Raw genomic sequence first — 26,313 nt, forward strand, 5'->3', positions numbered from 1 at the left:
TGCATGTGAAAGGGATGAGGAATCTTTCCACTTAAATAAAATAGCTTTGAGCTAATAGAAATGAAAAATTCAAGACTTTAAGCTTGGAATTTGGCAAGTCAAGGCAGTTGATTCCAACTAAAAGCACCAATATCATGGATTGTCATGTCATCATCACTTTTTTCATGTTATCATTTTGAAGACTTATTCTGAAATTGATCAAATTCACTTTGCCTCTGGAATACCAAAGTGAAAACTGATTTACGGCAACAATCCCGCCCAGAATGATCACAGTTCATGCAATAATTTATAGAAGAAAATACAGTTCTGACAGAAGTTATCTCCTGGAGTCTTTTTGGGTATGACACCTCAAACCTCACCTGGATCTGGTGATTGTCTTTATTGTTCTCTGAGGAGCCTCTCACTCTGTTCAGTTGGATGGCACGTGATGTGGATATTGTTCCAGTTTGGTGTCCATTATGACCTTTGGCTATGCCACACAAAGAAGAAGAAGAAAAAGAGGTTCTTGTTGAACCAACACAAGCACTAAGCTTATTTCCAGAAGGGCCCACAGCAGGCAACTCTGCGCCTCCCCAGCACACCTGCTCAAAGTGCCAGTTGGGAGCTTCACAGTCCAGTGTGCAAACCATTACACACCACCACCACCTCCCTCTGTGTTATCATGGGGTCATTGTTTTGTCAGAAAACTTTGGCTGAGTCTGAGTAAGATTTCATCAAGGATATCTATGTACTTTGCTCCATTCTCCTTGATTAGTTTTAATCTCTACCAATTTGCATATTGACTAAAAAGTGCCACAGGCAACAGTGGATTCTGTAGTGTCAGAGAGCTCTGTGTTAGGTTGGAGACAACTTGTAGTGACTCACTTATCTCTCCAGTGATATTCATGTCTCTGTGTCATGAAGTTTCGAAACAGAGATTCTGATGACTTTGCAGGAGAAAGAAGGTCCAAGTCTTTGGGGTCCTAGTGTTTCCCGTCTTACTATATGATTGTGAGATTAGGATGTTAACTAGTGACCTAAGGTAATGATTGGATGTCTTCAGTACTGCTGCTTCATAATCATAAGATCCTTGGGTACTGCTGCTATTATGACTTTGTGTCAAACAAATGGTTACTTATTGCATTCCAGGTGAGGTGCACCACGTTCATTGAGGGTGAACATAAGCTATGACATTTAGGTCATGCAGGTGCCACAGTGTTGAGGACACCAACAACTACAAAAGGCCAAGGGGACGCCTATAGCTTCAAACAGACACATGGCTACTTTCAAGAAGTGGGGATGGACCTGATGTCTGCGTGGATGGTTGCCATCCAGGGCTAAAGGCATTTTTGTGGTGGATCTGGCGATGGACAAAAAGTCAAAACATGGTTATCAATGGGCCAACTGCAGTAGAGTCTTAAATGAACTCATACTCAATTTTTTGGTCACACAGGTACGCTGTTAAGTTGATCTTTTTATGAGTTTTTGTTGTTTTTGTTGTTGATCTGTGTGCCGAATAAATAAAATTAATTCAATTCATTCATTCATTCATAATAAGATGCTGTGCATTATCAGATGCACAATAGTATACCTTTCTATTTGAAGACTTTTGATACAAGCATGTGAGAAACCAGAGGAACAACATATTGAAATCATCAACTCAGTGTTAAGTTGAGTTCTTGTATTTGATGAGATACAGATTCTCACTCAAAAATCTAGTTTCTAATAAAAGAACCTCACCTGCTGTGGCACATCTGTCTGTCATCAAAAATATCATATATGTGGAAAATCTGACCCAGCTACATTCGTTTCTGACAAATACCGTATAATTTCCACCATAGGAGAACTAGTCCAAGGATATAAAAAAAATCCAAGCTTTTCCAACAGTATAATATGATCAATATTATCAAATGCTGCAATAAGTTCTAACAACAACACTGATATGTCTGCATCCAGACAGCAGGTGTTTCACCACTTCAATATGTAATGTTTCTGTGGAATGATTTGTCCGGAATGCAGACTGTAACTGTTTAAAAAGATAATTGTAAAACAGTTATTTCCTGGCTAACACTTTTCACTCATTTATGAGAAGAAACAGATCTATAATTTTCAAACAAGCCAAGATTAGGTTTTAAAGCAACAAAGGTCTTAAAACAGGAACCATGCCAATGGTGAGCAATAAATTAACAATACTGGTTTTGCCAGGTCCCAACAATGACCACAAGTCCTTTCAAAACCTGGTTTGAAAGTATGCAAGAATACACATTTATAATTTGCACCCCTAACAGTTACAGACACCACATCAAGACACATATGAAACAGCTGAATTTTATGACAGGATCTGTGATAGCAATCTGCTGTTCTATCACCTGACAAGGCATTTTCAATGTTCTACAAAATAAATAAATAATTAAAAAAAGAAAGCAAAGGTTATTACTTATTTCATGCAGTAAAATGCAAATTAATTATTTAAAAATCATACAATGTGATTTTCTGAAATTTATTTAAGCTTCTGCCTCTCAGTTGAAGTGAGATAAAAATTACAGACCTCTACATTCTTTGTAGGTGGGAAAACTTGCAAAATCAACAGTGGATCAAATACTTATTTGCTTCAATGTATATGTGATGTCCATCCACCGTCATATGAGGGGAGTGTGGTGAGAGCTGTGAGTCAGCTGGAGGAGACCATCAGAAAAGACATGAAGAAAGTGAGTGAAGCTGAACTGAAGAGGGTCCAGCAGTATGCAGTGGATGTGACTCTGGATCCTGATACAGCACATCCTAAACTCATCCTGTCTGATGATGGAAAACAAGTAAAACATGGTGATGAACGGAAGAAACATGGTGGTGTGCTGAAGATATTCCCAGACAAACCAAAGAGATATTCAACTGGTGTTTGTGTTTTAGCAAAGCAGAGTTTCTCTGCAGGAAGATTATATTTTGAGGTTCAGGTTAAAGGGAAGACTGACTGGGTTTTAGGAGTGGCCAGAGAGTCCATCAACAGGAAAGGACAAAACATATTAAAACCTCAGGATGGTTACTGGACAATATGGTTGAGGAATGAGAATGAGTACAAAGCTCTTTCTGACCCTCCAGTCCGTCTCTCTGTGAGGTCTCAGCCTGAGAAGGTCGGGGTGTTTGTGGATTATGAGGAGGGTCTGATCTCCTTTTATGATGTTGATGCTGCAGATCTTTACTCCTTTACTGGCTGCTCCTTCACTCAGAAAATCTACCCATTTTTTAGTCCTCATCTGCATTATTGTGGTAAAATCTCCACCCCTCTGGTCATCTGTCCTGTCAATCACACTGAATAACAAATATATGATTTTGTTTGATCAAAGAAAAATAAAGCTGTTTTGTGCAATTTTTAGTGTTGGTGCATTGTTTGTTCTTTCATGTTCTTAATTAATCACACATTTTTAGATTTCTATTTGAATGATTACATTTTATTTTATTTCTCATGAAAACTTCAAAGGGTCACATGTTTTTAATCTGCATTTGGGGATTCATGTAACATTCAAACACATCATGATATGTTTTATTTATCTGATACTGCTGATAAAACATGAAGGAATAATAACTGATAAATAAACCAAACTAAAAATACTCATCTCTTGTTGTGTTTTTGAGATTGTTTGTGTATTAATAATAAATAAAGTCACACAGCATTAAATTCAGTATATTTGTGCTCTGTGTTCCATGTAAACATCATAAACAACAAAGATAAATGTGAACAACAGAAACAGAACAACCTGACAGTTTAACTCTTTCTTTCTGAGTGACAACTTCATATATGGATTTAAAAATCTCTTATGGATCAGCTGAGAGAAAATATTACAGAACATTTTGTTACTACATACCTCAGATTTGATACTTTTCTTGAACACACCTTTGAATGGTCCTTAAAACGTCCGAGGTCAGAAAGTGTGTTGACCTTTGACCTGACAGCGATTGTTGTTGACTTAAACACGTGCACAGTTGTGGTAAGAGGAGGAGCAACACTGGAAAAGCAGATTTTCAGCATCACATTCCATCTGAAATTAAAACAGACGGTCTGAAGCACAGAAGAGCTCCAGATGACATTTGTTTGTCTTTACGAGCTTTACTTGTGTGAAGTGCCTTGAGGCAGCTTTGTTGTGATTTGGTGCTATATAAACAAACTAAATTGAACTAAATTGAAATCCTTGTTCGATGTTGAGACGTTGATTTTGAAGGCCTTCAATTGACGTTTTAGGCCGTCTTTGACAAACAGCTTGGACCAATCAACTCTTCCCCTCCTTAAGCTCAACATAGAAGACTGCCTTGGGTAATCGTGAGTCGTCCATACACACTGCATGGCCTATCCATCTAAGCTGGTTCTGGGTGAGAAGGACTTCAAGACTGGAGACTTTGGCTTGCTGTCTCACCTTGGCATTCGAGTGGATCTCTCCAGTGGATTTTCAGCAACTGTCTGAGCATCTGAATGCATTGTAGTCTCTGGATGTGACAACAGTACAAGATGTAGGTCTCTGAGGGGGTACAAGAGACATGACAGGACAATGGCACTTGGTTTACAGTCTGATGCCAGAGTGGTTCCACATCTTGGTGCAAAGTTTGCCGAAGGCAGCAGAGACTATGCTGACTTGCTTCTCCACTTCTTTTTCCAGGTTGTTGTCACAGGAGACTATGCTGCCTAGGTAGGTGAAGTGCTCGACAGAGGTGAGGCTGTTCCCGTGGAGGAGGATGTCCGGCTGTGGAGGGTGACTTCCTGGAGCAGGCTGGAACATGACTACTGTCTTGGTGACGTTGATAGTCAGACCAAGGTTGGAGGCTGCAGTGTCGAAGTAGTCCAGCATGTTCTGGAGCTCCTCTGTGGAATGAGATACCGTAGCAGCATTGTCCACCCACATAGAGCAGTTCTCTGACACAGATAGTCCATGTTCTTGTGCTAGCTTTCAGACATCTTGTGTTGGAGAGCTGGCCATCTGAGCGGGGGGTGAGGTACACCCCTTGGGTAGAGGCAGAGAGTTCCAAGACTGCTGTGATGCACAGAGAGAAGACAGCTGGTGAGAGTATTTCTTCTCTAAAGTTAGACATTTTAACGTGGGTTTCTATGGCAATGTGGAACTACAGCTTTTTATTTTTCCTTGTTGGCCCATTTCAGATGGCTGGAGGTTGTGGTTTGTCAGTCACAAGTTCATGTTTTTTCCTCAATTTTCTTGTAATACAGTTGTTGATTTTTTTTTTTTTTTTGTCCATGTGAAGTTCCTTCGGTTCTGAAAGGTATTGTAAAAGTTTGGTGACAACCCAACTTGTGTCAGGTCCTGTTGCCTGAGGTTGTCACACTCCTCTTCACTAACCTGTTTAAGGACTCTCCCTGTGTCTGGGTCATGGATGAGATATGATGGATGGCTCTTGTTGTATCCAGCAAAAATTCATTTTTCACATCAAACTTTTTCTGCTCCTGTTGGTCTGCACAGCAGACTGATCCAAATACCTTCACCTTAAAAAAATGAAGTTTTCTCCTGGTTATCATGTAGTGTGGAGTTTGTCCAACACGTCTGCTGTGAATAACTGCTGCAGTCATTCAGCAAAATGTCCACGTCTTTGATAGGTTGCTCTCAAGTTACATGTAGCTTGCAAGCTCAAACAATGTCCCAAAAATTTCCTTCTGTGTGTAAAATAAATAAAGAAATAAATAAATAAAATAAAATTGTGCAATATCCTTTGATTCCTTGTTTTCTGAGGACAGATGTCTGAATTTCTCAGCTGCATTTCAACGATCCTCTGTAATCAGAGTCCTGTTGAGCCACTTTGACACATGCGGTCGATGAACGCAGCCTTCAAAGGATGCAGCTCCTGAATCGAGACACATCCATCATCTCTTTAAGCCACAGCAGCCACAGGTGGCCCAAAAATTTTGTCTCCCACAATTTTTTAATTCTTTTCATCTCTGTCGAAACATAAAAGCTGCCACTGGCCTCCAAGTTCCCTCCTGGGACCAGAATCTGTTGGATCTGACATAAAGGCAGGAAAACCGACGTAACTGTGCTGTTTGATGGAGGAATAATCACATGTGGTCACAATAAGAGCCTTTATTTTTTTTATTTTTGTGCATTTTTTTTATTTTTATCCTTCATTCCCAGGACATGACGTCAGTGTGAGATCACACAATGTATTTTATGAAGCTTTGTTGCTTATCGATGTATCCTTGTGGCCACTAGAGGTCAGTGTTACTTGGTGTCAGATTGACGATGTAAAGAACGGCAGTGTCTGTTGCGGCCTCCAGGATCTTGACTTCAGCAACAAGACTTTAAAATAAATGAATCAGACTGTCTTTGTTTTATGGACATTTTCTTTGTTAAAAGACATCAATGTAGCTAAAAAATAGGTTTGCTGGTTGTCACTTGTATTGATCATAAACTTTTCAGAGCTACAACCCCAATTCCAATGAACGTTGTGTAAAATGTAAATAAAAAAAGAATAAAAACAGAATAAAATGATTTTCAATTTGAAATGTGGACTCATCAGACCACAGCACACTTTTCCACTTTGCGTCTGTCCATTTCAAATGAGCTCAGGCCCAGAGAAGACGGCAGTGTTTCTGAATGTTGTTGATGTTTGGATTTCACTTTGCATGGTAGAGCTTTAACTTGCACTTATAGATGTAGTGACGAACTGTGTTAACTGACAATGGTTTTCTGAAGTGTTCTTGAGCCCACGCGGTAAGATCCTTTACACAATGATGTCGGTTTTTAATGCAGTGCCGCCTGAGGGATCAAAGGTCACAGGCATTCAATTGTTTTTCGGCCTTGACACTTACGTGTAGAAAGTTCTCCAGATTCCCTTAATCTTCTGATTATATGATGGACTGTAGATGATGGAATCCCTAAATTCCTTGCAATTGAATGCTGAGAAACATTGTTCTTAAACTGTTGGACTATTTTTTCACACAGTTGTTCACAAAGTGGTGATCCTCGCCCCATCTTTGCTTGTGAATGGCTGAGCCTTTTAGGGATGCTCCTTTTATACCCAATCATGACACTCACCTGTTTTCAATTAACCTGTTCGCCTGTGAAATGTTCCAAACAAGTGTTCTTTGAGCATTCATCAACGTTCCCAGTCTTTTGTTGCCCCTGTCCCAGCTTTTTTGAAACATGTTGTAGGCATCCATTTCAAAATGATCAAATATTTGCACAAAAACAAAAAAGTCTATCAATTTGAACATTAAATATCTTGTCTTTGTGGTGTATTTAATTGAATATAGGTTGAAGAGGACTTGTAAATCATCGTATTCTGTATTTATTTACATTTCACACAACGTCTCAACTTCATTGGAACTGGGGTTGTAAATATGCAGCAGTTTTTATGAAGTTACTGATGGAAATATTTCTGACTCACTGACTGACTGGACTCAGCCATCAAAAGTGTTTCTGTGGTTAGAAGAAAAAACAGAATAAATGTGTCTGACTGTAGTGAAAGTGTGAATTTGTAGAGACATTCATGTAAGAAATACTTTTTGAAGAATGTAAATCAGAAATTCAAAATATACATTTTGAAAAATAAATGTGTTTCTAGTTCTGTGTTTTCTTTTTCGGTGAAGGTTTTTGTCTTTCAATGTCAGATTTTATTTTTAGTAACGTTCACTGTCAGTGTTTTGGTGGTAAGAGGCGGAGAAAAAAACCACAATGGAAGATTTTCAGTGTCACATTACAGGTAAAAACGAACAGTTGTTGAGAAGAACAGAAGAGCTGCAGACGACTTTTATTTGTCTTCACGAGTTTTAATTCTCCAGGTTTTACTCAAAAGCTCAGCAGAGTCTCTGTCAAAGACTGGTGAGTACAGACGAGAACACAGTTAGGTCCAAATGTATTTGGACATGAACAGAGTTTGTGTTATTTTAGTTGTGTGTATGTTAGAGATCAGACTGTCATGGATTGCAATGAAAGAACCAAAACTCAGAAAGTGATCATACCGAGTGAAAGAAGTCGAAGTGAGTCCAAACCACAGAGATGAGCAAAAACTAAAAAGATGAGATGTCGATTGTCACTCCCTGTTACTGTACAGGAAGAGCAGTTGAGGCCGCTGTCTTGTTTCAGAAATGACAAAACACAAAGAAAATGTGCTTCCTGTTTGCATCAGGCAGGTTGAGAAAGAACAAACAGTCATCTTGTCTAAGTGCTAATTATTGAATCAGAATCAGAACATTACAGCCATTACAACCAAAGCAACTCAAAGTTTGAAGTGATCATAACTATAAATATTCACTTTTAATCAGTGGTATTGATTTTGAAGAGGCCACACCTTCACTTCTTCATGAAGAAGGATTTGCTGCAAGTCTGCATGATGTTTCATGAGGTGTACCTAATAAACTGACACCTGAGGGAATATTTCAGGCAAATTTAGTTACCATGTTCTCTCTCTCTGTGTCTCTCTCAGATACAAACATGTATCTGTGTGCGCCGCGACAGGAAAAAAACACCTCCGTGTTGAAAACCATTTCTAAAATTCAGGCGGCTTTTGATGGCTTTCAACAAGTGAGTAACTGAGAAATTGTTTAACAGCTTGGGCATGTTCCAACTTGCCCGTTAAGGTTTCCAGCGGAGGTGTTTTTCCTGTCGCGACCCCCCACAGTCGGGTCCGGTCCGACATGCGACTCTGCCCGCACGTTCTTTCATTACAAAATGTCCATTAACAATGGAATGTCCGAATAAACTCCTCATGCCGACTTCTTCTGAAAGTTCTCTGTTCTCTGACGACTTCCTGGGTCAACAGATCCTGAAATGTGGAAGTTTTCAACTTGAAACGGCGAGACGCTGCCGCCTCGAATCACAGATCTCCGTCAGGCACCGTGGGCCGTCCTTACGGCGACACTACCGGACCAAAATCTCTCATCAGCTGTTAAAATTTTTACCGATAACCAGCTGAATTTATCGAATGGTGTCCACTCAGTTGTGCCTTACAGTTTTTGAAAAAATTTTGATCAAACAAAGCAGCAGTCTCTGAGCCATTCCTAAACAATGAAAAAATCGACGAGAGGGTGGGCGACTCCCCACTCAAAGACTGCCCACAGGCGAATGACGTAACCGACAGGCGTGAAAAAACTCTCGCATGCCCACGAGAGTTCAAGCATGTCTGATGTAATCACACGTGATTCAAATCCATATGGTTTTTGAAAAAAATAAGGTCGGATACTTTTCTAATAGACCTCGTATATATACATACATATTCTATTTCTACCTCATTTCTTATGTCTTGTACTCTTACAAGTATTATTGTATTATTGCTTATCCTTGCACATGCTGTTCAATGAACATTTTGCTCTACTTGCACCCACCTTGTGTGTTTTCTTAAGAACTGACGTAACGTGAATTTCTCCTCTGTGAGATCAATAAAGTTTATCTTATCTTATCTTATCTCGCAGTTGCTCGCACTGTGTTCCCGCGTGCACAAAACCATCTCAGTGGCATCATGCATACCTGCCCGTCGGTTCGACGTTTTAGTGGTTTGCTCATACGAGCTGTTCCGCCATGATTTGTCCTGATTTGTACTTATTCCCACTATGTGTGAAGGGGCCCTTAGGAATGAAAAAAGAATTAGTACTGTATAAAAAACAGATATCAAAACTTCATATCTGTCACACATTCAGTTCTTAATTTGTCACGGTATGACGTAGACTTTAGCACCACATCCACCAGATTAGCAGGGGGGGTGTTCAAGTCTTGTCTTGTCGATCTTGCTCATGCTTCACTTTTTTTCAGTACAAACCTCCAAAACACAATAGCAGCAGCTTCTTTGACAAGAAATTAAGAGGTTGAGAATGAACCAACAGTTATAATTTTAACATTTTGTGCTGAAAGAAATGTAAGAGTTACTAAATTTTCCATGACATCATTTTGGCAGCTGGTGTTGAGAAACACCTCCACCGTGCCTTTGATGATGGAGAATGGTTTGTTGGTCATATATGGTACTTTCCCACCGGATGGTATCAACTCAACTTGATTTGAGGTGTTTCCTTTTTCACTGCTGATTGTAGTAAATCTAACTCCTTATAGCCACGCTATATAAAACTGTTGTGATGAGTATTTTAGTTTTTATATTTTACTACTACGGTACAGACGGCACTACTTGCCTCACAATCTGGCAACATGTGCTGATTTTCCACTTCACAGCATTCAGTCTTGGCTCCTGGATGGCAACCACGCAGGCCCCCAGACATATCTAACAATATTAAAAAAATGTTGGCTTTGTTCAGGACGTCTTTTTGTCTCCTGTCTCACACAGTAATGATGCAGTAATAGTGATGATTCTCTCTGACCAATCAGTAATCTGCAGTCTTTTCACACCACCCATTGGTGTCACCTCACTGCACATGTTCTTTGGAGTCCAGTGAAATCTGCAAACACATTAGTTCAGACAAATGTAGTTTTCACTCGTCACTTTCACAACGAGCCTCAATAATGTTGTGCCACTTGTCAACAGGAATTTAAAGTAAAGTGTGAAAAATTATTGACTTTTCCATCATTACAGGAATCATAGATTCCAATGCTAAAATCAAATTAAAAATAATGTAATTCCATTTTTTTTACATTGTTTTCTCAGGATGTGGACATGTCTGCTGCCAGCTGTCTGCTTTCTAAAGATCAGTTCTTCTGCTCCATCTGTTTGGATGTTTTCACCAATCCAGTTAGCACATCATGTGGACACAACTTCTGTAAAAAGTGCATCACTGAGTGCTGGGAAACACGTGGTACTTGTCAGTGTCCCATCTGCAAAAAGGTTTTTGACACAACACCTGAGCTGCAGGTCAATATTTTCATCTCTGAGATGGTTGATCAGTTCAAGCAGAAAGTCAGCAGCAGCTCAGAGCAACGATCTGCTGAACCAGGAGAAGTTCTCTGTGACGTCTGTCCTGAAGACAAACTGAAGGCCCTGAAGTCCTGCCTGGTGTGTCTGATGTCCTACTGTGAGACTCACCTGGACCCTCATCTGACAAAGTCAGGCCTGAAGAGACATCAGCTGATTGACCCTGTGGAGAACCTGGAAGGCAGAATGTGTGAAAAACATGACAAACTGCTGGAGCTGTTCTGCAAGAACGACCAGATGTGTGTCTGTATGCTCTGCACCATTTTAGACCACAAGTCACATGATGTTGTTCCTCTGAAAGAAGAATGTGAAGAAAAGAAGACTGAACTGTGGAAAGCAGAAGCTGAAATTCAAGAGATGATCCAGAAGAGACGACTGAAGATTCAGGAGATCAAACAGTCAGTCGAGTTTAGCCAGAAAAATGCAGACAAAGAGAAATCAGCTGGTGTTCAGATCTTCACTGCTCTGATGGAGTCTGTTCAGAGAGGCCTGAATGAGCTCCTCAAGAGCATTGAGGAGAAGCAGAAGATGACAGAGGACCAGGCTGAAGGCTTCATCACAGAGCTGGAACATGAAATCTCTGAGCTGCAGAAGAGGAGCTCTGAGGTGGAGCAGCTCTCACAGTCTGAAGACCACCTCCACCTCCTCCAAGGCTTCCAGTCCCTGAGCCCTGGTCCACCCACCAAGGACTGGACTGAGGTCAGAGTCCATCCACCGTCATATGAGGGGAGTGTGGTGAGAGCTGTGAGTCAGCTGGAGGAGTCCATCAGAAAAAACATGAAGAAAGTGAGTGAAGCTGAACTGAAGAGGGTCCAGCAGTATGCAGTGGATGTTACTCTGGATCCTGATACAGCACATCCTAAACTCATCCTGTCTGATGATGGAAAACAAGTAAAAGATGGTGATGAACGGAAGAATCTCCCAGACAACCCAGAGAGATATTCATATCATGTCAGTGTTTTATCAAAGCAGAGTTTCTTTGCAGGAAGATTGTATTTTGAGGTTCAGGTTAAAGGGAAGACTAAGTGGGATTTAGGAGTGGCCAGAGAGTCTGTCAACAGGAAAGGATACATCACATTAAGACCTCAGGATGGTTACTGGACAATATGGTTGAGGAATGAAAATAAGTACAAAGCTCTTTCTGGCCCTTCAGTCCGTCTCTCTGTGAGGTCTCAGCCTGAGAAGGTCGGGGTGTTTGTGGATTATGAGGAGGGTCTGATCTCCTTTTATGATGTTGATGCTGCAGTTCTTCTTTACTCCTTTACTGGCTGCTCCTTCACTCAGAAAATCTACCTATATTTTAGTCCTTGTCTGAATGATGGTGGTAAAAACTCCGTCCCTCTGATCATCTGTCCTGTCAATCAGATTGAGTAACAAATGTTTGATTTTTTGTTTGTTTTATAAAAAGGTGTTTCATGCAAAGTTACATTTTTAATGTTTGTGCACTGTGTGTCGTTTCATGTTCTTCTTTAATCACACATTTTTAAATTTCTGTTTGAATGATTACATTATTTTTTTATTTGTGATTCATATTTAAAGGGGTTAAAAGTTTCTAATATACATTTAGGATTCATATATCTTTCAAACACATGATATAATATTTTATGAATGTAAAAATCCTCATAAAAATGAAGAATAAGAACTGATAATAACAAACTATAATGATCAGTTTTATCACTGTATCCAGTTACTAAATTAAAAATATTGATCTGTGACTGTGAGTTTCTCTTATTGTGTTTCTTCAGTTGGTTTGTGTATTAATTCTAAATACAGTTTCACAGCATCAAGTTCAGTATAGTTGTGCTCCATGTTTCATGTAAACATCAACAAATATAAATGTTCAGAACAACCTGACAGTTTATTTCTCTTTTTCTGAGTGTCAACTTCACATATGTAGATTTAAAAGTATCACATTTCTACATCTGATAAATGTTGCATTTGTCCATTTTTCAAAAAATTGATTCTACTTTGAAGTTTTAAATTCTTCAAATTGAATTAATTGAAAGAAAATGTAAAAGAAAATTTTGTCATCACACAGCTCAGAGTTATTGATATTTTTAATAATCACACCTTTGAATGGTCCTGAAATGTCAGTCAGAGGTCATACAGTTGACCTTTGACCTTACTGGGACTTTGATACACCTGCACAGCTGCGGAAAGAGGCGGAGCAACACTACAAAGGCAGATTTTCAGCATCACATTTCACCTGAAATGAAAGTCACAGTCATTTAGGAGCACAGAAGATGTGCAGTCAGCATTTGTTTGTCTTTACAAGCTTAAATTAATCAGATTTTACTCAACAACTCAGCAGAATCTCTGTCAACGACTGGTGAGTAAAGACGACAACACAGTTAGGTCCAAATATATTTGGATACTGACAGAATTCCTGTTATATTAACTGTCTGTCACAGCATGTTAGAGACCATAGTTTAATTTGAGGTTAATTCCTGAAGTGTAATTATTCCTGTAAAATGTGTGATATGATTCTCACAATATGATGCACAGTACACCCACTGTACATCATAACTGAGAGACCCCCCCTCCAAAAAAAGAGAACCTGATTGCAGATCAACAAATGCAGGCAGTAATAAAGTTTACATTGGAAGTCAAATCTGAAATGATAAAATTTTAATAAGTCTGGGATTTAAAGAAGTTGTGTTGTTTTTGTGTGTTTTTTAATTCTGGCAAATGTTATCCAACTGTCAAGATTTTTATGTCAGGGTTTTATAAGACCTGAAGCTGGAGTTTAAAATTGTGACCAAGAATGCAGACACACTGGTTTTAGACGTTGGAGAGTCGTATCAGAATCAGAATCAGAGTAGTTCAAAATTTTTGTGAAATGCAATCTCCAACGTGCAACTCAAACTAGGGAAATGCAACACCCAGCAAACATTGCACCGAATCAAGTGCATTAACTCGCAATTTCTGTTTGCTCACTGTCACAATCCAGTGACATAGTACTCTTATCTCCAGATTCCATCGTGTGTAGGGTTGAGAGAGTCTACAATTTTCCCTGGATGGGACGCCAGTCCGATGCAGATTAGGTCCCCAGTCAAGGCCTGTGCCCATTTACAGCTGGGTGTCCTGAGGTAATGCAGATAAAGTGTCTTGTCCAAGGATACAGAGAGCATAAACAGGACTTGAACCCAGGCCTACATACTGGTAACCCAGTATCTTACCCACATCCTCAGTACAGATTTGTATTTTTTTCTTAAACGTGTTTCAGTCCTGGGTCTGGTTGTTTCAATGAAAGTTTTCATTTTTCAGAGCAGTGTTTATTTTCAGTGTACAATGAATATTGACTCTCTTGCTTAAACATACTTTGTAAAATAAAAATGTAATATTTCATACTATATCTTTTTGTGAAGTCCACCAAACACATATTATGTTGTGAATAAAAAAATATTGCATTTAAAAATCAATAAAAAAAAGACTGTGGCATTACCCTCATCATCAAAATCAAGCAAACAGTTTTAAAATGGTAACTTTTTGTTTTTGGTACACTATTATAGAGTGGGGCCAAACATATTTGGACAATTGCAGTTCAGAATTTATCAGGACCCATAAATGCTGAACCTGTTGTGTGGGCCGCTGAAGAGGAGGTACTGCTGGCCCACCACCACCAGAGGGCGCCCTGCCTGGAGTGCGGGCTCCAGGCACCAGAGGGCGCTGCCGCCTTATGGGAGTAGCCTGGGTGACAGCTGTCACCCATCACCAGACACAGCTGTTCCACTCAGCACAGAGGTATATCAGGAGGACGGCGTCTCCACCTCAGTGCCGAGATATCGCCTTACGTTAGAGGTAACGATTCTCTGCTACATTATATTGTCTCTCTGAGTTTTGCAGAACAGCTGACTACTAAAAGATAAGTACTCACCTTTCTGCAGTATTGACGTGAGGTGGAGTCAGCTTCTTCCCTCTCTGTGTACTGGGTGCAGCCGCATCCACACCTGTGTGTTTGTTCTCTTGCCAGCAGTACCGGATCCGACGAGCGGAGGCAGTGGCCACCCGGGAATTCGGGACTTGGCGGTTCCAGTATTTCCAGGGTTCGGTGGCAGGGGAAATCTGGGTGGTTCCGGCTCGACTTGGACGGACGTCTCCTACCTTCGAGCCTGCCCACACGACACCAGTGGAATTCGGTGTAAACCCAAATTGTCAATTGTTGTATTGGTTGTGCACTTTCACGACAGTAAAAAACTTATTTACTTTCTCCATTGTCCGTTCATTGCGCCCCCTGTTGTGGGTCCGTGTTCCAACACTTTCACAACAGAACCCATGAGTTTGTCCAATTTCCTCAACAAGCTGCCACGACTCAGTTTGCAGTGAATGAACAGATTCAAATGGTTTGTTTGGTTTTAAACAAACATGAAATTAAAACGAATGATGAGATAGAGAAATTAACTTTTGGTCATTTCAAAGAGTTTTACAATTTGTGAACTCCTCAACAAAACAGAGGTCAGAGAGCTCCATTAACATGTGTTAGTGGAGATGGACATAGTTTTCTCAGTGAGTCATATTAATGTGGACAAACTCTGGAACACAGTGCATCTGGAAAGTATTCACAGCGCTTCACTTTTTCCACATTTTGTTATGTTACAACCTTGTAACAAAATGGATGAAATTTTTTTCCTCAAAATTCTACTCACAACACCCCATAATGACAAGGTGAAAAAAAATATTTTTTGGAATTTTTTTGCAAATTTCTTAAAAATAAAAAACTAAATGTACGTAGGTATTCAAACTCTTTGCTCAATACTTGATGCACCTTTGACAGCAAATACACCCTCAAATCTTCTTGAATATGATGCCACCACCTCAGTGCACCAATGTTTGGGCAGTTTTGCTTATTCCTCTTTGCTACACCTCTCAAGTTCGATCAGGTTGGATGGGGAGCATCAGAGCACAGCCATTTTCAGATCTCTCCAGAGATGTTCAATCGGATTCAGGTCTAGGCTCTGGCTGGGCCACTCAAGGACATCACAGAGTTGTCCTGAAGCCACTCCTTTGATATTTTGGCTGTGTGCTTAGGGTCATTGTCCTGCTGAAAGATGAACTGTCACCCCAGTCTGAGTCAAGAGCACCCTGGAGCAGGTTTTCATCCAGGATGTCTCTGTACATTTGAAGCAGCAGGACCTTCGTGGCCGGGACGACGGTGGGGGATCGAACCCACGCGGCTCGCACCAAAAGACCGTTCCTCTACCAGGTCGGCCAAAGGGGAACTCCCCACCATTTTTGACTTCGTCCCGAAGTCACAGGTGCATGTTAGCATACTCTGTGACCCCACATCCTGTTCGTGACGCCAGACTGAAGCAGCAGGACCTTCGTGGCCAGGATGACGGTGGGGGATCGAACCCACGTGGCTCGCACCAAAAGACCATTCCTCTACCAGGTCAGCCAAAGTGGAACTCCCCATTAGCCAAGCTAGCGGGAATGTCTTTTCAGTTGGGACCCGGGACTTTCATCCTGCTACACATTGCTGCATTAATCTTTCCCTCAATCCCGACTAGTCTCCCTGTTACTGCTGCTGAAAAACATCCCCACAGCATGATGCTGCCACCACCATGCTTCACTGTAGGGATGGTGCCTGGTTTCCTCCAAACATGATGTCTGGCATTCACGCCAGAGTCCAATCTTTGTCTCATCAGACCAGTGTATTTTGTTTCTCATGGTCTGAGAGTCCAACAAGTGCTTTCTGGCTTCCGTCTGGCCACTCTACATATGGGCCTGATTGGTAGATTGCTGCAGAGATGGTTGTCCTTCTGGAAGGTTCTCCTCTCTCCACAAAAGAATGCTGGAGCTCTGACAGTGTGACCATCGGGTTCTTGGTCACTTCCCTCACTAAGGCCCTTCTCCCCCGATTGCTCAGTTTAGGTGGGCAGCCAGCTCTAGGAATAGTCCTGGTGGAGGTGAAAGTCTTCCATTTACCGATGATGGAGGCCACTTTACTCATTGAGACCTTGAAAGCAGCAGAAATGTTTTTGTACCGTTCCCCACATTTGTGTATCAAGACAATCCTGTGTCAGAGGTCAACAGACAATTCTTTTGACTTTGTGCTTGGTTTGTGCTCTGATATGCACTGTCAACTGTGCAACCTTATATGTAGACAGGTGTGTGCCTTTCCAAATCATGTCCAATCAACTGAATTTACCCTAGGTGGACTTCACTTAAGCTGTCAAAACATCTCAAGGATGAGCAGTGGAGACAGGATGCACCTGAGCTCAATTTTGAGCTTCATGGTAAAGGCTGTGAATACTTATGTACACGTGAGTTATTAGTTTTTCTTGTAATTTTTAAGAAATTTGCAAAAAATCTAAAACAAAAAACTTTTTTCACATTGTCATTATGTGGTATTGTGTGGAGAATTTTGAGAGAGAGAATTAATTTATTCTATTTTGGAATAAGGCTGTAACAGAACAAAATGTGGAAAAATTGCAGCACTGTGAATACTTTCCAGATGCACTGTACTGTGTGAATTTACATTTTTGCAGCAAAAATATAGACTTTCCCATCATTACGTGAATCATAGTTTCTGATTTCAAAACCAAAAATAAAAACAACAACAACAAAAAACAATTTAATTCCACTTTTGTTTTGAACCTATTCTCAGGGTGTGGACATGTCTGCTGCCAGCTGTTTCCTTTCTGAAGATCAGTTCTTGTGCTCCATTCTTGTGCTGTATCATAATATGTGGAAAAATGGCAGCACTGTGAATACTTTACAGATGCTCTGTATGTTGCTATCATATTGCCAGAGATAAGTGAACTGGACTTTAGAGTGATTGAGGGATTGTTAGACTTTTACAGCCATCAACTGATGCTGAACAACATTATAAAGGAAGATTTCGAAATTAAACCTGAGGTCGGTCACAGTGAGAGTGGAGCTGCAACGTGAATCTATTACTTTGTGTTTAAAATCTTAAATTCACCAGATCTTTCTCAGCAACTCTGCAGAGTCTCTGTCATCACTGGTGAGTCCAGCTGATTATTGAATTAGCTTAATATATTTATACATTTTGGACATTTGACAGCTTGAAAGCAAATAGTCTTCTCATGAATGTCATGATGTTACAGTTTCTGGAAACAAGCACCAACATCTTTAAATAGTTTAAGAAGCTACAGCAGATACATTTTCTCATAACAAAACTCTGGATTGGATTTGTGGATATTATTAAGTGTTATAACATTATTTCAGTGTCAGTCTTTTAGATATTGACTGAAAACACTCCTATTTGACTGTCAGTGAATCAAAACTACTTGCTGTTAGTCTGAGGACAATGTTCATATAGAAGCAACCGTATTGTGCAAAAATATTAGGCATGATTACAAAAGCAAATGTGCTGCAAAAATAAGGAAAATCTTCCATATATCAAATAATGTATAACAATAAGAGCTAAACATTGCAAATTAGAGTAAAAACGTATCTTGTTCATTAAGAGCTCATAAGTATCTTTTTAAAGTCTTTTGCGTTTAAAGCTGAATTGTTTTGAAAGCACAAAATTTTATAATAACATTAAACTGATATTGATAATCCTGTTGGGGAAAGTGTAATGCACGGACCCAACACAGGGGGCGTAAATGAACGGTCAATTGATGAGCCAATAAATACAATTTATTGCAGCAAATGTGCACAACAGGTCAAATACTGCTTTTAGTCAGTCAATCAGAAGTACAGCAGGTGACGTGTGGGCAGGCCCGAGGGCAGGAGACGCCTATCCAGAGAAGAGCCGGGACCCACAAGGTTCCACCGCCAACGAAGACCTGCAGTACGTCGAAGCTGCCAAGTCCCGAGTCCCCAGGTGGCCTCTGCTTCCAGCTGTCAGATCCAGTACTGCTGGCGGGAACAAAAACAGGTTAAGGGTGGGTGTGTGAACACCCAGTAAAAAAATCACAGTTCCTTCCTGAGGGAAAAATCCACCACTCCCAGAAAACAGGAGCTCTGAGAACGTGCAGTACCAACAGTATACTTAGCAAGTTAGGAAAGTGAGGAGTGGGAATGCCAACTCCCTCCAACTTCCACAAACCCAGCTCCAAGCTGCGAGTATACAAAGGTTACGATTGCAAAACTCAGTAGCAAGTATTGTGCGAACGACACAGAACGGCTGAGAAAGTTTTCCTGCGTGGTAAGTTGATAACTCGGCAGAGATGTGGTGTCTCCTCCAGGATTTTATGGGGATGATGATGATCATTGCTGACAGCTGTCAGTTCCTGGCTCCTGGTGACACCTTGCGATTGCGGCCTCTGGTGCCTGAAACCCGACACAGGCAGGGCGCCCTCTGGCGTTGGCCAGCAGTACCTCCTCTTCGGGCGGCCCACACAACAAATCCATTGATTATTCCTCCCTGTTTATCTCTGTGAGCTCATGCATTGGAGTATAAATCTATAAAGTAATCAGTTTTCTCCCGAGAGTCATAGTTGAGAAAGAACAGAATGTTAGTCACATGACTTCTGTAACACATTGCAAACTTCAACTTCACTTCTTATAAAACCCTGAAATTATTTACCATCAGTGTAAAATATTTCAGCAATACATCTCACTAAATAACACTGATCATCAGATGAATCTGTTCTGAATAGATAAGATCATGTAAAAATGTATCATTTTGACAAACTATAATCAGAATAACAGATGGTCAGAACTCATAACATGTCATAATGGGTCTTGATCAAGCCTTAACATCCAGTCCTGCTCAATGAAGCCGACAGGGAAGTGGCAAATCATGCAATTCCTTGAAAGGCCACTTGGGGCTGGCTTCAAACATGAGTCTTTCCCATTGGAAGCCCCTGTTAGACTTTACAGGACCAATAAACATGTTTACGTCCTGGTGGTTTTGGTCTCTGTAGGTAGTTACCCGTTCATGACAACAGTACTGGGTGTGTGTGAACATTTTTGAAATAACTAATCAGTTAGAGCTATTTTAAGACAAAAAAAAAAATAATAATAATAATAAAAAAAAAAAAAAAAATATATATATATATATATATATATATATATATATATATATATATATATATGAATAATTAGGGGCGTCGTCACTTTGAGTGACAGATGTGCACTGGAGTCAAACTAACATCTACCGGATGTCCACTGACCAGCTAAGGAAAAAGTACAGGACAAAACGGTAAACAAATTTACAACCACAAAGGAAGCTCTCAGTCTGATAGCTACTCAAAGTTTTGAGTATGCACAAAACTTTCCAATGGACTTCTCAGATATCAGCTGACAAGGAACGCATTTTAGAAATGAGAAAAGAATTATAACTGGACAAAAACAGATATCAGAACTTTGTATCCGTTACACATACAGTTCCTGAATCCGTCATAGCCTGACTTAGACTTTAGCACCATAACCACCAGGTTAGCAGGAAGTTGTTTGGGGTTCTTACACCAATCCTGCCTATGCTTCACTTTTTTTTCCCGTACAAACCTTCAAAACATGATAGCAGCAGCTTCTATAACATGAAATTAATGAGAGGTTGAGAACAGTTATAATTTTAACATTTTGCGCTGAAAAAAAAAAGTGTTACTGAATTTTCCATGACAGCATTTTGGCAGCTGGTGTTTGGAAACACCGCCACTGTACCTTTGATGATGGCGAAAGGTTTGTTGTTCATATATGGCACTTTCCCACTGGATGGTATCACCTTTCCTTTTTCACTGCCGATTGTAATAAACCTAATTCATCAAAGTGTGGTGACCCTGACAAGTCACCACCAAAAAAAAAATAGAGATTCTCAAACTAGGGTAAGAAAAACAAGCAGAGGCGTGGTCCCAAGTTACAATAACTCACAGTTTTTATTTTCTAATGTTTAAAATGGCCATCTTGTGTTGTGGTTAAAAATTAATTAACAAATATAAAGCATGGAGGGATTGGTCAGCAGCAAGGGCTTACCGGTGAAAAGGAGACACCAGCAATGATGGTCCCTAAAGAAAGAAATAAGCACCCCAGTCACACGTGACACACAGCACAATCACACTGTGAAGGTCCAATCCTGCGGGGTGGGTGAAGCACAACACACCAAAATCGAGGGATCCAACACCCTGGGCCCCTACACCACCACCGTCGCCCCACAACTGAAAAACAAATAAAAGAAATCAAAACAATCCCCCCAATAAGACATAGTTAAAAAAAAAAGATTTAAAATTAATTAATTTAAAAAAAGCACATCAGCCAATATTAAAAAGAAACACACAATATACAGTTAAAAGAAAAAGGATAAAATAAAAAAAACAAAAATTACTAAACCCTAATCCCAACCCCCACAAGCGCTACTGAGCAAAGAGGCCTGGGTATGTTGCGGGTGTCTAAGTTAGCCACCAGGGGGGTATGCTAACATTAACACGTACAGACAACACGCTAAAACCAAGTAAGGCAAAGCAGCAGCGGTCTCATGCAGCCGGTCCAGAGCCGCTGTCCACCCCAGAGATCTGCCATGACATTACAAATTATTAAATTACTAAAAAAAAAAACATAATATATGCATTGTTAACATGTTGAGCTACATACCAATGGATTAGCCACTTAATCACAGGAAGGGAGGAAGGAGCGCCACAGCTGCTGATGCCGCCGTAACGACCTACGGATCACGTTTCCCCCACAACACGATAACCACAGATTTCCTGCCTGCTGTAAATTTACAGATATAATAATAAGCTATAGCAACTTTTGGCAGTCTTGCAGGCAGTGCGATTACAGCAACGTACCTGAGCTGCAGAAAACGAGGCGCACACACAGATAGCGCACAGAAGGAGGCTGGCAACTAGCTGCATGATGACGTGCTGCAGAATAAAATCATTAACGACAAACACCAAAACAACGGCTAAGCATGCCCGCTCAATACCATGCCGAACCAGGAAGGGCCCACCCATAAGGCACCACTCCTTTTGAAGTGCGCCCCTAACGAGGACTGGATGAACCAAATGACAATCTGGGAGAGACAGGGAATACTCCTCCTGCTACAAAAGCAACTCCCAATAAAACTGTTGCGATGAATATTTACGTTTTTATATTACACTAGTACTGTACAGACAGCACTACTTGCCTAACAAGTCTGGTAACATGTGCTGGTGTTGCACGTCACAACATCCATGACACCACAGAACAGTCTTGGCTCCTGAATGGCAACCACGCAGGCCCCCAGACAAGTCTAACAATATTAAAAAATGTTGGCTTTTTCAGGACGTCTTTTTGTCTCCTGTCTCACACAGTGATGATGCAATAATAGTGATGATTCTCTCTGACTAATCAATAATCTGCAGTCTTTTCACACCACCTTTTGGTGTCACCTCACTGCACATGTTCCTTGGAGTCCAGTGAAATCAGCAAACACATATTAGTTCAGACAAACGTAGTTTTCACTCGTCACTTTCACAATGAGCCTCAATAATGTTGTGCCACTTGTCAACAGGAATTTAAAGTAAAGTGTGACAAATTATTGATTTTTCCATCATTTCAGGAATCATGGATTACAATTTTAAAAGCAAATTAAAAAATAACTTAATTTCAGTTTTGTTTGTTCTCAGGGTGTGGACATGTCTGCTGCCAGCTGTCTGCTTTCTGAAGATCAGTTCTTGTGCTCCATCTGTTTGGATGTTTTCACCAATCCAGTTACCACATCATGTGGACACAACTTCTGTAAAAAGTGCATCACTGCACACTGGGACATGAATGTTCCTAGTCAATGTCCCAACTGCAAAAAGGTTTTTGGCACAAGACCTGAGCTGCAGGTCAATATTTTCATCTCTGAGATGGTTGATCAGTTCAAAGAAAGTCAGCAGCAGCTCAGAGCAACGATCTGCTGAACCAGGAGAAGTTCTCTGTGACGTCTGTCCTGAAGCCAAACTGAAGGCCCTGAAGTCCTGCCTGGTGTGTCTGATGTCCTACTGTGAGACTCACCTGGACCCTCATCTGACAAGGTCAGGCCTGAAGAGACATCAGCTGATCGACCCTGTGGAGGACCTGGAAGGCAGAATGTGTGAAAAACATGACAAACTGCTGGAGCTGTTCTGCAAGAACGAGCAGATGTGTGTCTGCATGCTCTGCACTATTTTAGACCACAAGTCACATGATGTTGTTCCTCTGAAAGCAGAATGTGAAGAAAAGAAGACTGAGCTGTGGAAGACGGAAGCTGAAATTCAGAAGATGATTCAGAAGAGACGACTGAAGATTCAGGAGATCAAACAGTCAGTCGAGCTCAGTCAGAAAAATGCAGGCAAAGAAATATCAGCTGGTGTTCAGATCTTCACTGCGCTGATGGAGTCTGTTCAGAGAGGCCTGAATGAGCTTCTCGAGACCATCGAGGAGAAGCAGAAGATGACAGAGGACCAGGCTGAAGGCTTCATCACAGAGCTGGAACGTGAAATTTCTGAGCTGCAGAAGAGGAGCTCTGAGGTGGAGCAGCTCTCACAGTCTAAAGACCACCTCCACCTCCTCCAAGGCTTCCAGTCCCTGAGCCCTGCTCCACCCACCAAGGACTGGACTGTGGTCAGAGTCCATCCACCGTCATATGAGGGGAGTGTGATGAGAGCTGTGAGTCAGCTGGAGGAGTCCATCAGAAAAAACATGAAGAAAGTGAGTGAGGCTGAACTGAAGAGGGTCCAGCAGTATGCAGTGGATGTAACTCTGGATCCTGATACAGCACATCCTAATCTCATCCTGTCTCATGATGGAAAACAAGTAAAACATGGTGATGAACAGAAGAATCTCCCAGACAACCCAAAGAGATATTCACCTTGTGTCAATGTTTTGGCAAAGCGGAGTTTCTCTGCAGGAAGATTTTATTTTGAGGTTCAGGTTAAAGGGAAGACTGAGTGGGATTTAGGAGTGGCCAGAGAGTCCGTCAACAGGAAAGGAAACATCACATTATGTCCTCAGAATGGTTACTGGACAATATGGTTGAGGAATGAAAAGTATGACGCTAATGCTGGTCCTTCAGTCTGTCTCTCTGTGAGGTCTCAGCCTGAGAAGGTCGGGGTGTTTGTGGATTATGAGGAGGGTCTGATCTCGTTTTATGATGTTGATGCTACAGATCTTCTTTACTCCTTTACTGGCTGCTCCTTCACTCAGAAAATCTACCCATATTTTAGTCCTTGCTCAAATGATGGTGGTAAAAACTCCGCCCCTCTGATCATCTGTCCTGTCAATCACACTGAATAACAAATGTTTGGGGGGAAAAGTTCTGTCATGCAACAATTAAATTTTTAGTGTTTGTGCACTGTGTTTATGTTTATTATTAATCACACATTTTTAGATTTCTGTTTGAATGATTACATTATTTTTATTTTTATTTAAAACTTAAAGGGGTCACATGTTTTTAATCTTTTTAATCTACATTTGGGTATTCATGTTATTATTCAAACACATCTATATATTAATAGCCAAGTGCCCTCTGTGTATGTTTTTGCGTGTGTGTGTGTTTGGCTTCAATCAAGGAGAAATTGGAGAGAGCTGAAATTTGCTGTTTGTTATACTTATGTATTTTGGGTCAAGGATGAATGCTTCGAAAACAGAAAGTTGAAATTAGCAGAAATTAGGGATATTAGTTCACAGCAATGAACATTGGACACTGCTTCATATTGATTCAATGGTTCAGATAGCTTCGTTTTTTCCGTCACTCATTTTCATGAGTAAAATACATCAGCAACCACTAATTATTACCACATATGTCCGGATGGACTGAGAATTATGTATAACTTGATGTTGTGTTGTGAACGGGACATTAATTAACGTGCAACGACTTTTAAACACTGAAAAATGAAGCATAAAATAACTCACCAAGATCTTCTCACATAACATCTAATCCAGTGTGCTTCTCTGTTTGCCTTTAAAACAGACTGATTCATAGCACATGCAAAACACTTTGGCATACATTTAAAAATGCATAAATATGCAAAAAATGTGCAAACTAATTCTCATTCCTATAGCTGTCAATCAAACCAGGATTCAGCCTTTCGACTTATCATCCAATCATAGTGCAGAACCTGCCCGCCCACAGCTCCATTCACCCCCAGAGAGCCCGACAACCGGCCTGGCTATGAATTGGGCCGGATACTGGCCTCCATTTTGGAGTGAGAGTTCCCACTGCTAAACGACCAATAGGAGAGCAGCACTGTAATTCCCTCGCCTAAACAACCAATTGGAGACCAGCGCTCACGCCACATCAACGTGAGAATGATGCATGGGCTGACATCAGCGTCTTGGTCGCCAACCAATCACAGGCTTGGAGAGAGAGGCCAGTATCTGGGGCCGGTTGTTGGGCTCACAGATATACTACATCGGGTCGAGCCAGCCCCTGAGCGGATGGCGGCCCTGCCATCTTGAAAGGTTGAAGCGCTGCAGCTGTCAGTGCTTGTTTTGATTCTCTGACCGACATCTCCACTGTTATCTACATTTAAGACATGAAAACTTGTGCTTTGGTCAATTCAGATATGTAGATTCGGCCTTTTCTACAGGTCTTGCCTATCTAGTAAATCTGTGGACGGGCTACCCCAGAGACACTCAGCTGGACGCTGAGGTCCAGAGGTGGGACAAAATCGTGGCTTTTTCCAATGACATTCACATTTTGTGGCAATGAAGAAACTTTTCCAGGCAGCCCCACTGAAGTGAAAGGATGCTTCAAACTCTGATTTTGATGCTAAAAAAAAATGAAACCTTAAAAATTCACATTCAAACTCTGATGGCACAGATTTACTTCCATAGACGCTCGGCTTCTACAGGAAAATGCATTGACCACAGACCATATGACAAAAAAATTTATAAGAAGTTAACAAAAGAGTCAATCGATTTGTGTTAAGTAGCTGATTCTGAACAAACTCATCTTCAAGATGAACATGTTCTAATGCATTTGTAGTCAATGAAATGATAACAAACTGTACATATTTTTGACCATTGAATTTTTTTGACATTTTCGGGAAGCTGAGCTTCCCTTGCAGTCTTTGACAAACCACCTCTGAGTCACACGCATTCCAACTCATTATAGAAACTTTGTATAATTTATTACTAATCTTGAAAAATGTCAGCTACCTATTTTATAAACACTACCCAGTCTAGAGCCTGTGGATCCCCACGGACAATGTGCTACAAGTAGTTATGATATAATGGTTACTGAGTCTAAAAATGTTGATCAAACATAATTGATAACAAAGCAAATTGTATAAAAATTAATCTGTCAGTGAAATTCTCTTCTTGTGTTCCTGAGATTGTTTGTGTGTTCATAATAAATAAAGTTTCACAGCATCAAGTTCAGTATATTTGTGCTCCATGTTCCTTACAATAAAGTTAAATGTGTTTAGAACAATCTGATATTTTCTTTCTTTCTGAGTTACAACTTCACATACTGGGGAAACTGGGGCACGGTGAATCAGTAGCTATATCTGCAAAACTACATACATATTTGCAGCAGTTATGCCATATTTTTATGCATAAAGACATCCCCCTTATAAATTAGTGTTTTGTTTTTGGATACATTAAGGGTAAAACTAAGTGGAAAATGAA

The 26,313-nt window shown here is 40.6% G+C and overlaps 3 protein-coding genes across 3 annotated transcripts; all 3 read left to right on the forward strand.

Moving 5' to 3' along the window:
* Nucleotides 1-2,612: 2,612 nt before the first annotated feature.
* On the forward strand, nt 2,613-3,293 carry LOC117530086 (zinc-binding protein A33-like). Its single transcript, XM_034193020.1, has one exon. It carries the CDS (start codon nt 2,679-2,681, stop codon nt 3,291-3,293), a length of 615 nt encoding a protein of 204 aa, XP_034048911.1. The 5' UTR covers nt 2,613-2,678.
* Nucleotides 3,294-7,659: 4,366 nt separating this feature from the next.
* On the forward strand, nt 7,660-12,535 carry LOC117529257 (E3 ubiquitin-protein ligase TRIM21-like). Its single transcript, XM_034191989.1, has 2 exons — nt 7,660-7,793; nt 10,561-12,535. Exon 2 carries the CDS (start codon nt 10,570-10,572, stop codon nt 12,196-12,198), a length of 1,629 nt encoding a protein of 542 aa, XP_034047880.1. The 5' UTR covers nt 7,660-7,793; nt 10,561-10,569; the 3' UTR covers nt 12,199-12,535.
* A 508-nt stretch (nt 12,536-13,043) lies between these two features.
* LOC117529258 (probable E3 ubiquitin-protein ligase TRIML1) lies at nt 13,044-26,055 on the forward strand. The gene is given in 3 exon segments (XM_034191991.1): nt 13,044-13,153; nt 22,344-22,571; nt 22,573-26,055. Coding segments are annotated over 2 exon segments (1,623 nt in total). The 5' UTR covers nt 13,044-13,153; nt 22,344-22,352; the 3' UTR covers nt 23,977-26,055.
* The last annotated feature ends 258 nt before the right edge of the window (nt 26,056-26,313 follow it).

The sequence above is a fragment of the Thalassophryne amazonica genome, chromosome 17 (genome assembly GCF_902500255.1).
Source record: "Thalassophryne amazonica chromosome 17, fThaAma1.1, whole genome shotgun sequence".
In the NCBI taxonomy this organism is placed as follows: Eukaryota; Metazoa; Chordata; class Actinopteri; order Batrachoidiformes; family Batrachoididae; genus Thalassophryne; species Thalassophryne amazonica.

What these genes read in the sequence shown, in the direction of transcription:
- LOC117530086 (XM_034193020.1), top strand. Translation starts at nt 2,679, where the DNA reads ATGAAGAAAGTGAGTGAAGCTGAACTGAAGAGGGTCCAGCAGTATGCA.
- LOC117529257 (XM_034191989.1), top strand. Translation starts at nt 10,570, where the DNA reads ATGTCTGCTGCCAGCTGTCTGCTTTCTAAAGATCAGTTCTTCTGCTCC.